The sequence below is a fragment of the Neolamprologus brichardi genome, chromosome 16 (genome assembly GCF_056152115.1).
Source record: "Neolamprologus brichardi isolate AB-2024 chromosome 16, ASM5615211v1, whole genome shotgun sequence".
In the NCBI taxonomy this organism is placed as follows: domain Eukaryota; kingdom Metazoa; phylum Chordata; class Actinopteri; order Cichliformes; family Cichlidae; genus Neolamprologus; species Neolamprologus brichardi.
The window spans coordinates 35,352,085-35,364,389 of NC_142119.1; the positions used below are offsets into that span (position 1 = coordinate 35,352,085).

Sequence of the window (12,305 nt, forward strand, 5' to 3'; positions counted from 1 at the left end):
ACCCAAGAAAGAACGAGACTTTGGAGACTTTTGGATATTTTGGGATTTTTTCCTGCTGATATCAAGAAGAAAATAGGATTAAAAAAGTGAAGAAGGTGTTTGATTGGAAGATCAGTCAGAAGATGTCGATGTCCACTTTATCCCCTCAGATGCAAAGAAAAGCAGAATGAAAGGAAGTCAGTCCACCTGTTAATGGATAAGATGCTGTAGAGTAATATTTGTGTTAGTTTAAATAAAGTAAGAAGAAAAAGGCAGAACTGAAGATATATTTGGTTTGTTTAAAAAATCTGTAGCTGAGATTTTAATAAATCAAACTGAGTAACAGAACAGAGGAACAGAAAAGTTCAATAACATAAAGTGGTCAGAGGAAAGATATGTGGACAGAAGAGAACAAAGTCTAACAGGTTTGGAAAACCAAGAAAAAGAGATTTACACAAAAAAACAGGAGAAAGATAAACACTTGAAAAAGCTGCAGGTGTGACAATGGTTTCTCTCAGAGCTTTCCTCCTCGTCCTCATGTTGCACACTACAGTTGTGGTCCCGGCAGCCGGCGTAACCCTGAGCAGGCTGGAGCGCTGGGTCCGCTCAGCCCTCCAGTCACTGCAGTGGAACCAGCTGGAGCGCTGCCGCCGCCTGTCCTCCCTCTCTGAGGCTGAATGCAGGCAGCACGCCCACCTGCCGCTGTCCTCGGTGGCTGTGTACGTGGCAGAGCCTCACAGTGTCGCAGGTAGCAGTACTCTCTTATTACATATTATTAAGTATGCATGAAATAGCTGCATTGTACCAGCTATAAAATCCTTTTCCTGTTTCGCATCCCGGTAGGTCACTCTGACAAAGTTTTGGCCATCCTACCAGACTCCTCCGTCGGGATGTTGAGCTCCAAGCTACGGAGACGCTTCAGCGGCAGCCAGGTGCTGAATGGGATGCAGGGTCCCCACCAGCAGTCTCTCCCTCGCTCCATGGCCCACGATGCTGTGTTAGTGCTAGATCCAAGCCCTGGGGAGAACTTTGGACACCCGGTGGTCCTCTTCTATGTGGATGTGAATGTGACAAAGAAAAGATGCTCCCACTTAGATGGCATTTACCTGGGTGAGTCTCAACACACCGACAGTTATCCAGTCCGTGAACTTTAAGAGCTTACAAAGTGCCAATTTAAAAAAAATGTCACTGCTAGTTGATGTGATGACACAACTCGTGTTGTGGATAAATCATAGTTTATAGAAAACATAGCCCAGGAAGTCAAGATTACGTGGATCTGTTTGCCAGCAGGAGGTAACTCCTCTGGATGCAAAAAGAAATCAAGTTTTATTTGTTAGGATTAATTTTAACTTTGGTACAGGTCAGCTGGGAGAAGTGATGGATGTAGGAAATGTTGCTGCAGTCACAGACCAGGGAGGAGTAAAGGAGTTTCCCTGGATTACAAGAGTAAAATATAAGAAAATAAGATGTTTGGGACGGATTCACTGGCTGAGGCGAGTTACTGTAATGCTGCAGTTGTCAGATGATCGACTAACAATGTGCTTTAATTTATGTACAAAGATGCTCTGCACTCTGCCTAAATAATGTGAAAGAGTGGCTCAAACATCCTGAGGAGGGAGCATAATAATAATGATAATAATAATAATAACAATAATAATAATAATGATAATAATAATAATAGTAATAATAATAATAATAATAGTAATAATAATAATGATAATAATGATAATAATAATAATAATAATGATGATGATGATGATAATAATAATAATATTAATAATAATAATAATAATAATAATAATAATAATAAACTGTTTTACAGAGCAGGAGGGACAAAGCTGCAGGCCTACTGAGCAAAATAATGCATTGATATATCCAGTCAGGTTTCAAGCATGTGTTTCTTTCTGGGCTGCGGGAGGAATAATCTGCTTTTGATTTAAGGGAAAACTCTTCTGATAGAAATCGCTGTGCACTGTGCAAAGCATTGTGAGGATTAGGACTCAGGTACAGCGAAAGATTTATCCAGTGGAGCGCCTCATCATTAAAAACTCTCCCACCCCACAAACCAGAAATCTGTGTGCAGCTACTGACCTGTACGATGTGTGGACCACGAGCTGTCCCAGTTGCTATGTTACTGCGCCACATGCATGTATGCACTGCTTTTTAGTTTTGACTCATAGAAGTCCAACCACGCATCTCTGTAAGCATGGTACTGGTACCAGTCTATGTCTATGGTTTCTTAGTTCCAGATGTTGATTGTTTTACTGTCTGGTGTTCTTGGTTCCCATTAGGTTTTGAATCTTGATTCCAGTTTGTTTTCTATGAGCTCTTGTTCCTCCTCCTACACTACATTGCCAAAAGCATTCACTTGTTCACATGTACATGAGTAATACCACATTCTTAATCCATAGGATTAATATGTTGCCAGCACACCTTCAACTCTTCTGGGAAAGCTTTGCATAAGGCTTAGAAGTATTTTTGTTTTTATGAGACACCGATGTTGGATAAGAGGACCGGGCTCACAGTTTTCTGGCAACCACCAAACCAAACACCTGAATTTAGTGATTTGTTGGGTGGGTGAATGCTGTTAGCAATATAGTGTATGTCAAGTCAATAATCAGTAAATTCACTTTCTGCTTTATTTGATAGTGGTTTGATCTTATATTGAGTTTTACTTCCTTGTCTTGTTGCTTTGATTAGTTTCAGCTGTGCTTCCTCATGCCTCAGGCCTGAAAAGGACAAATCAATGATTGAGAAACTCCCCTAAAAAAGGCTTCTTTGAACATATGGTTCACCTGTACCATGCAGCCTAGCATGCAGGCTGCAACTAAGAAACATAGCTGGGAAAGGGGGGGGACTGAAGGGTTTTTCCCCCCAAAACTTCTTATTTGTGTTATTCTTCTGCCATAATGACATTTGACTTATAGCTCCATCACTTGGCCGTTCATCTTGAGAAGTGTGCAAACTTCTTTTTTTTTTGTGCCTCTTCTGCAGGTACAGGTTGCAGGTAAGTTTAATACATGGCCTTATCATTCACAAGGAGACAGACCAATGTGAGGCGAAGTCAAGAATTCGTTTCCATGCATCTGAAAAGCTCCACTTTCAGTAGCAAACAACAGCTTTATGAGACAGCAGGTCAAAAGGCAGAGCAGGAGAGTTTTTTAAAAGTGCGTTATTGCTGCACTACTGCTCCAAAGGGACGGCAAATAAAAGCTTTCTGTGATGTATGTGTTCCTGCATCTCTGATAAAAGCAGAGTATGTTCGAGTGCAGGTTTATGACCTCCCACTGTGAGAGGGGTTAAGGCCAAATGCTGAGCTATTCATGCATGCACACGCAGCACTGTGCCCCCTGCTGGGTCCCATGGGTAGATTTAGATGAGCATTTTCTTTAGAGAGAAACTTTCTTTTGACCTAATTTAACCAAATCAGGGCAGAAAGAAGGAGAAAAGAGAGAAATAACAAAAAGAAAAGAAAATGGTAAAAGTAGAAGACAGAAAAAGAAGTAGAGAAGATAAACAGATGTGGAAGAAAAGCTATATACAGTTCACTTTTTTACTGGTTCCATAAAGATCTCTAAACCAATAGGGTCCAAGGTCTCTCCCAGTTAGTGGTTTGGTGTGCATTAAAGATTAACGGCTGTATTAAACATTCGTAGAACCTTACTCTACTTATAAAGCTAAGAAAAAGAGGCCAGGCTAACAAACGTTATCATTTATTTTTACTTTCACAGTGCTCAAATTTCCCTTTCACTCATCTACCCACTACAGGAAACCGACCCTAAACCTTCTGCTGTCGTCTGCCTTTGTGTCTTCAGGTGATGAATGTTTGACGCTAGCTTTAAAGGGTCGCTGTGAGAACCAGCTGAAGCATCGTCACACCGTGGCAGAAAGGGTGATTGGTAATGGTCGCATGACAGTTGGCACCATTACCACCGGCGGTGGTAACCGTCTGCTCGAGCGTGCCATTGGAGGGCTCTGTGAGGTCCACTTCCTCCCACTGGTCGTTGGAGTCAGAGACAGTAACCGAACACAAAGACTCAGATGTGTTGGTACGTACAGCAGGTCTGAAAAAAGCCCAGCTCAGTCCTTGCAACCAGCCTACACTAACCAGTTAGAGGGCATACTGTTCCCCCTTTTTTTTTTTACAGACAACTAATTAACAGCACTGTATTCAGAGTATTTGGAGTATTCGCAGCATATGTAATGACTCTGTGCTGAACTGAAATACATAATAACCACAGAAAGCCCAACAACTGACATAAATACACAAGTGTCTTAAATGGGAGTCTACTGTGTTTTGCACACTCCTGCAGCCAATCCGGTCGTTCAGTCTGACGTCACTAGCCGTGTCTGGGCCTAAACTCCGCTGCAGGTCCATATATCAAACATCACTATGGCATTACTGAGAGTTGAAAAACTGTCTAAAGTCTTTCATCTTTAATAAAATGATCAGCGTTCTGCTCTACCAGGTGTAACAATTGAGTTTAACATCCAGGCATCCATGAAAACGGAATTTATGACATTTAATTTAATTTATGAGTTAGAAGTTAGCAGGAAGTTAGCTCGCTAGCTTCTATCTAAATACAATATAGCATGTCCTGACTGTGGTTTTGGAAACAAATTAAAACGTACAGCTCTGCTATCACTTCCAACATCGATGAAGACAGAAAACTAAACAGCAGTGACGTTTGTAGGGTTACTGAAGTTTGGCTAGCTGGTATATAATGATGTGCTACGTGACCGCTAGCGACACAGCTATGTTAGCATAATATAAACAAGCTAACTTTTTTTCCACTCGATAAAAGTTAGCGTGAGTGTTCTCGGTGGTCAGGAACAAATGTAATGGCATGGCAGGATGCTGTAAAAGGACCAAACTTCAGCCAGTGCAAGAAACGTCTCTGAATCGAGGAGGGGGCCTAAGGGTGCATCTTTTAACATCTTACAGTGTTTTAACTGCAGCCATTCCTTAACTCTCTGTGAATGGTATTTACGACCATTGATCAATGCTCATGACAGATTGCGTATTATTGATCATTAAACTGACCAGATGGCCCATTGTTAGTCAGTGGAGCTAGCTTTGGTCATTTTGTAAGTGTACTGTTTATAAGGCTGTGGAAACCTGCAGTCAGCTGAGACTGAAGAAGTCACCTGGGTGAGTGACGTTTCTCCCACTGAAAACGTGACGTCCTCCTGGGACAAGGACCTTTTCTGTGTCTTTTCTGTGATACTTTCCTTTTCCCTGGATAGATCACACAGACTTTGCAGCATGTCCTCAGCTGCTGCCCATGAACTCGCCTAGTTTGCCCGTCTCAAGCTGTGAGCTGAATAAAAACACGAGACGCTGCCATCAGCAGCCTCTGGGCACTCACCTCTCCTGTCGCCTCTACCAGACCTGTGACCACGCTGTCCTCATTTCAGGTACGCTGTTTTTATGTCTATGTATCGGTCTCATGAAATAAACCTTGACAGCAAATTTTAGTAGTATGCAAGTAAATTAGTATTAGTATATTACTACATCGACAAGGTCCCGGGTTCAAATCCCGTCTGTGGCCTTTCTGTGAGGAGTTTGCATATTCTCTCCGGGTACCTAAGGTTCCTCCCACACTCCAAAGACATGGGCATTTGGGCATTTCCAAACTGACCACAGGTGTGATTTATGTCTCTGTGTTAGCCCTGCTTATTGGCCAGCTGTCCAGGGTGTAACTGTTTGACAGGTAGGATAGGTTTCCCCTGTCCTGTGACCTTGGACACATGGTTAGTAAACGGACTGCTTGTTATACAGCCCTATACAGCATGTCACATTCACCCATTCACACACATTCATACAAGCACTTGTTTCTACCTAACATTTACAGACAACAATAGCATCGTGAGGAGCTTTCTGTTATCGCTTAATGTTTGCCGGTCTTGTTTATTTCCTTACCTTATACAAATTCCTCTTGGTCTTATTTCATTATTACAGTCTAGTAAGAGTGGTTCGTTGCCTGGACGCACGAAATTCACAAGATCACATGAGATGTCAAACTGCAGGAAAACCACTGGAGTTTTAAGAGGCAGACAAGTACACACACACCACGTGTGTGCGCTCGCTATTTATTGTGGTTTAACCTGTCAAGGACAAAAACGTACAGAAAATTCTGCAGCAAGCCTGGTAATCATAGCTTTCCTAGTTTTGTTAGGTCTGGAGCGACAGCTTGGTGGTGTGATGGATGGCCTGGGTTCAAATCCACAGTCTGGCTGGTTTGCAGTGTGTAATTAGAGTTATTGGTGATTCTAAATTACCCATGAATGTAAGTGCAAATGGTTGCTTGTGTCTATGAAATAATCAACGCCCATATTGGTTCATTAAGCACGAGAAGCAGTAATAGAGATCGACAGACCACGTGACTTTCGCGCATTGCATTGTGGGTACAAGTGGCAACAAAATCAAAACACTGCGTCAAGCATTTCCAGCACCGGTAATCATTAATTCTGCCGTTTTAATCCCTACTTGTATTTTATTTGCCCCAAAAACAGTGATGTACAAAACGATGGAGAACACGGCAGCTCTGTACAAAGACAGACGTGACGAAAAGGCAAAAAAAAGTACGAGGAAAAAAGGGTCAGACCCACACGAGCATAGAGTGGATGTTAACGTCACGCACATATTTATTATTATATGGTCCTAAGTGTGAGTGCATACACTCACAACATGTTTAGTAACTTCAGATCCTGCAACAAGCCCAGGTCCAGTTTACTTTGGTGATTTGGACCATTTCACAGCTGTTGTTACAGGCCAACGCATCTATTTGTCGTTTCAGGTTGTAGTGTTACACAACATTTTCAGATCTAATAGAAAAAAAATGAGTGTTTCATTCACTTTATTGTCTTTATTTATAACTGGCATTATTGTTTCATTCTATTATAGAATCTTATAAGAAAGAGGCAAAATTGTAAAAATCCATCCTGCTTTATTAGCTGCTTCGGTGAAAAACAAATCAACAATGCAACAAAACAAAACAACAACAAAACAAAACAACATACTGAAACAGTTATTCATCACTTGATTGCTTCAATACAACACTTCGGCACATATATGCAGACATTTTGTGGCTGTTTCGATCTCGCTCTCTCTCTTCACCGATCAGATCTGGCTGTGGTAGCAGCTTTAAACTCGGTCTGACCCAGGCTGATAGAGGGGCCCAGTCTGGATCACATTCCTGCATTTTGTTGGCTGGTTTTCCTACAAAACACAACAAACATTAGCCTGCAAAGCCACAGTGAACCAAGCAGTATAGCAATGAAGTCAATTGAAATCAATATAAGACTTATTTGTAACCTACATCAACAATTATGATAAATTACGTAATAACTACAACAGAAGACTGACCTTTGTGGAAATGCTTGGAGCAGACTAACCTGTGAGTGTTCTGGGACGTTATATTTGGTCATTCGAATGGCTGCAATCCAGGCCATCCGTCGCCTCTTTGTTACTTCGGAAACATGACTCGAACAATTTCTCTTCAACGACGTAATCCAATAACAACGATCTCTTTACCCGTCGGCTTCCCGTGACTGTCATGCGACCGGCTATTGCGGTTAATAATACAACAGCTTCTTTCCATTTTTTGTGTTTTTTTTTTATCGCTGTGACTGTTTTCATGTGAAAGCCTGCATGCGCTAGTGCCACTGGCAACTCGTACCTACAATCCTTTGTGGTTTTAGCCCAGAATGACGTCACATGTTCAATCTCTATTGCCTTGATTTGAAACAAGATTTCATTGTGTTTTCCTGAAGTTTTTAACTTGTGTAGAATGAATTACAACAAATTTCACTTTACATACTTCAATAACTCACTTAAGTATACTACGTTGATCCAACATAATCTGATTACATTAAACCACCAAATGCCAAATGTGTTGACATGGTCATAAATGAGTTATTGTACTTGGTTAAATCACGTGGAAAAAGGTGCCAAGATTAAATTGTGTTCATCCAACAGCATATGAGTGTAGGTTCATCCTGGGTTATGAAATGGGATTAATGTTCCTTCTGCTTATGATGGTAGCTTTACTTTCCTTCTGTTTATTCTGTTCTTATGTGTGCTTGAAGTTCCATGTTGGTTTAAGTTGATGATACGTTTGTTATTCATCTTTGGTATTCCCATTCAGTTCCTCCCATCTGGCGTAATTCCCACTTTGTGGGAGGAGTCTCTTCTTGGTAAACGGGAGTTCTTCCTTCTCACTGCTGCCAAGTGTTCGTAGATGACACTGTGATCACTGATTCTCTCTGTAATGCTGTAGGCTCTTTACTTCACGATATGAAACTCTTTCCAATAAAATGCAAACTGTTCCTTATTGCTAACCAGAGATGGGCAGTAACGCGATACTTGTAACGCGTCCGATTACTTTTTTCAAGTAACGAGTAAAGTAAGGGATTACTATTGCAAAAACGGTAATTAGATTACCGTTACTTTCCTGTAGGAACGCTGCGTTACTGCGTTACTAAAACCGTGATTTTTTGCGAGAATGTCTCATGACAGTGACGTAAGCGAGTGCGACGTTCGTGACAACAGCTGTGTGCAGATCAACAATGGATCATATATCGAGTGCAGAGAGAGTATGAGCGTGCAGCGTTTAAAGCGTGGAAGTACTGACCTTACTTTGAGTTTGATTCCATAAAAAGTGACAAAAACATTAGTGTCCGTTGTGCGTGGGAAGAAAACTTCTTTTTACAGCGAAAAAACCCTAAACTTCCAAACAAGCACCGAGTAGCTACGACGTAATGGGAAACTCACAGAGAAACTCGCGGATTCTTCCACTGACCGCTGCACACCTGCACCAGGGTAACCCTCCGCCTACCCCACTCCTGCTTTACAGGTGAAAATAGAGCAACAGGACCGCTAGTCTTTGACTTTATTTATTTTCTGCTGTGTTTTACTTGCATCTATTTGAAAGACTGAGTGTAAACACAAAAAATATTTTATTTTATGTGCTGGAATGTGCAGAAAATAGGTTTAAATGTTAAACTAATTTCTTCCAGTCAGAGAATGTTGCAGATAATTAAATTTTTGCTTGATGCATAAAGTTAAAAGATTAAAACTAATAAAACAAGTTTTAAAAAGAGACTTTTCCATTTGATTACATTTTGTATGATGATTATGTAGAAAAAGTAGAATTGGGCTGAAAGATCTATCACTTTATCACCTATTCAGGTTGTAAATCGTGTTTTTAAAAAGTAACTAAGTAACTAAGTAATTAATTACTTTTGAAAATAAGTAATCAGTAAAGTAGCGAGATTACTTTTTGGGGAAGTAATCAGTAATTAGTTACTGATTACTTTTTTCAAGTAACTTGACCAACACTGTTGCTAACCATAGCTGTCAGTAAAGTTTAGTAGTAAATAAATAAGTAAGTATGGTGACATGTCAGCTCTATAAAGCCATATAGTTGTTTAGTATGCAGCTACCATAATGTTGATCATTATGTTTTAGTATTAATGATTGGTCTACGGTTTGAGTCTTTAAGAAACGTGTGTGTGTGTGTGTGTGTGTGTGTAGGTGGCTGGCAGCAACTAGTGATGTTCCAGCATCATGTTCAGAATCTTCAGCGGTTCTACAAAATGCTGCAGAACAACGGCTTCCATAAGGATCACATTAAGACCTTCTTCGGCAGCAGTGGACAGCTTCCTGGTAGGAACACTGGTGGAGTTTTTACTTTCAAAATGTCCACTACATTTACTTGTATAGTATAGTATAAGTATAGAAACGAATTAAAAATAGGTGCCTGTTAATTTTTATAAAGTTATATATATACTTTCACTGTAGCTTATTCTGTTCTTTCAACATCATGTCTGTTGAGTTTTGTTAACAACAATTTTGCTAAAATTCAGCAACGTAGGCTGATGATAAAAGACGAATATTATAGGACGTTGACGCACCGACTGTTTGTTAAAATGTGTGTCTGTACCTGACCCATCTCTCCCTTTGCAGAGGATGTAGAGGGCGCATACTCTGCAACAGAGAAATCGGTGATCCGTAACCACGTGTCGTACGTCTGCAGGAAGCAGCACTGTGCCGACATGTTGGTTCTGTACCTGAACTCACCGACGTGCAAGGATGGCACCATGCTACTGTGGGATGCCAACCTTAATGGCATTGTAAGAGGGTACACCACCACACACACAAAGAAAACGACACTAGGATAAATTAAGTAAACATAAAGGTGAAACTTGGTAGTGGCACTCAATCAAACATGAAAAAAAAAAACTAAACAAATGTGCGTGGCCACAGATTATATTATATATTATAACAATGTCTTTTATCCTGTCTTCCTTCTCTCACCCCAACCAATCACAGCAGATGGCCCCGCCCCTCCCTGAGCCTGGTTCTGCTGGAGGTTTCTTCCTGTTAAAAGGGAGTTTTTCCTTCCCACTGTCGCCAAAGTGCTGCTCATAGGGGGTCATATGATTGTTGGGTTTTTCTCTGTATCTATGAAGCGCCTTGAGGTGACTTTTGTTGTGATTTGGCGCTATATAAATAAAATTGAATTGAATTGAATTTCTGTTTCCAGGCAGATCTAAAAGAGCGCTACTCAGTCAACGAGCTGTTGGCCGACCTGGCCGGCTGCAGGGCAACTCGTGTCCTGCTGTTTGTGGATCAGAGCTACAGCGGTGTCCTATCCAAGCGGCTGCAAGGCTCTCAGAAACACCTCAATGTGGTTCTAATCCAGAACCCGGCCAGGCAGACTTATGCTCACCTGAACCACAGGTTGAGTCCAGGCTGGGAGGACAGCAGCTGGTCCTTAATCAGTCCTGCCACCTGCTTGCTGGACCACCTGGGAAAGGTGACTTTTTAGAGTGAATTTTTGTTTCAGTGTTTACTCCTCTGAATACTTTTCTAATCTCCTCTCGTGATGTGTCAGGATGCTGGGATGTTTCGCCTTCTGGAGCCATGGGCGGGTCTTTTAAACGTGACCTTGGCTGGCGCCCCGTGCAACGCCACACCACCTCTAACAGATAGCGAGATGCAGCGAGAGTACCAGGGCTGCCAGAATCTGCCGACTGCGCTTTGGCACCAGAAACTCAGACGGGCAAACTAAAAGCAGAGCGTGGAGACGTGCTGGGAGACTTTGAGAGAGGATGAATTGTGTGAGTGTGTGTGCATTGACCAATGAACACGGTGGACACTGCTGTGTGTGTGTGCCGTTTATGTCCTAACTCTGAACTTGGACTGTAACCATGAAGATGACAGCTCATCCCAACGGGATTGTCCTGAACTCTGTGTTACCAGTGTGTGCGCTTGTTTGTATGCATGTGTGTGTTTGTGAGTTCAGCAAGAGGACAGACGCTCTCAGAGACCAGCTGATGCTCTGGCCATTGTTGGAGTGTGGGACGGTGTGTACGCTGCATCTCCTGGGCACTTAAATGTTTTAGATCCAATCATCTATTTTTGTCTGTCCTTTATTTATTCTCATTTGGCTTCTGTTTGCATTTTCCACTCGCCGTGGACTTCTTTCTGCTAGTGTATCGATCGCTCTTAGTCTCCTTCCTTCCTCTGCAGCACTTTTCTTCTTGCTTTCACTCCATATTTGTATATCATTGTATTCGCTTCTATACATGCAGGTTGTGTTTCAGTGACAAGTGATATTAGATTAATAGAGGATGCTGAACAGTGAGTCTTTCTCCGCTCAAGGAAATTCATTCAGCGCCTTTCAATTGTCTGTAAGTCAGCAGCAACTGCAGCATGGAGCTACAGCAGATGTTTAATGTTCATAAAACAGCTAACAAAGCAACTTTGATCGTTTAGGTATGTTTCTTCAGAGAGGACACAGTTTTAGCATTATATTCCTTTGATGGCGCTCATTTCCAAATGATAACTACACATTAGTACAAGATGTTAGCCGACTGTCACGATGTTGCTGCTCACTTCAGGCAAAATTCCTGATGATTATTTTACATCTTAAAGTGTATCTGTTTTCACAATAGATGTCAGTATTGTCTCTATATCATGAAAATGTGTCAGGAAAAAAAAATACCTCATGAAAAGTCCTGGGCCACAGCGTCACAGGACGTCCATGTTCTTATTAAACCCCGATTCTTTTGTCCCCGTGACAGAACAGAGAAAACCGACTCATAGTGTGTTAAAATATTGATATTTCTTTTTATTCAATCATCTTCCGGAAGATAGAGACCCCTGCACAGCTCAAACACCAGTTGCAAGAGCTCTAACATTTTTAGCTACACATATGTCTTATATGGTGTTATTTCTGTACTTCAGACATCACACACAGTTTCAAACATTGCTTATATGGAGAGTTCCTCTTTTCTGTGTCTTTATCTATTAATAT

The 12,305-nt window shown here is 41.4% G+C and overlaps 1 protein-coding gene across 1 annotated transcript; it reads left to right on the top strand.

Moving 5' to 3' along the window:
* Window positions 1–458: 458 nt before the first annotated feature.
* LOC118455489 (uncharacterized) lies at window positions 459–11,674 on the top strand. The gene is made up of 8 exons (XM_087829904.1): window positions 459–727; window positions 823–1,089; window positions 3,795–4,028; window positions 5,227–5,397; window positions 9,518–9,649; window positions 9,950–10,116; window positions 10,530–10,802; window positions 10,881–11,674. The coding sequence occupies exons 1-8, from the start codon at window positions 484–486 to the stop codon at window positions 11,055–11,057; spliced, it is 1,665 nt and encodes a 554-aa protein (XP_087686030.1). The 5' UTR covers window positions 459–483; the 3' UTR covers window positions 11,058–11,674.
* Window positions 11,675–12,305: the final 631 nt, after the last annotated feature.

Coding starts and splice junctions, on each gene's coding strand:
- LOC118455489 (XM_087829904.1), top strand. CDS start 484: ATGGTTTCTCTCAGAGCTTTCCTCCTCGTCCTCATGTTGCACACTACA. Junction 4,029..5,226: donor ACAAAGACTCAGATGTGTTG/GTACGTACAGCA, acceptor TTCCCTGGATAG/ATCACACAGACTTTGCAGCA. Junction 10,117..10,529: donor ATGCCAACCTTAATGGCATT/GTAAGAGGGTAC, acceptor TTCTGTTTCCAG/GCAGATCTAAAAGAGCGCTA.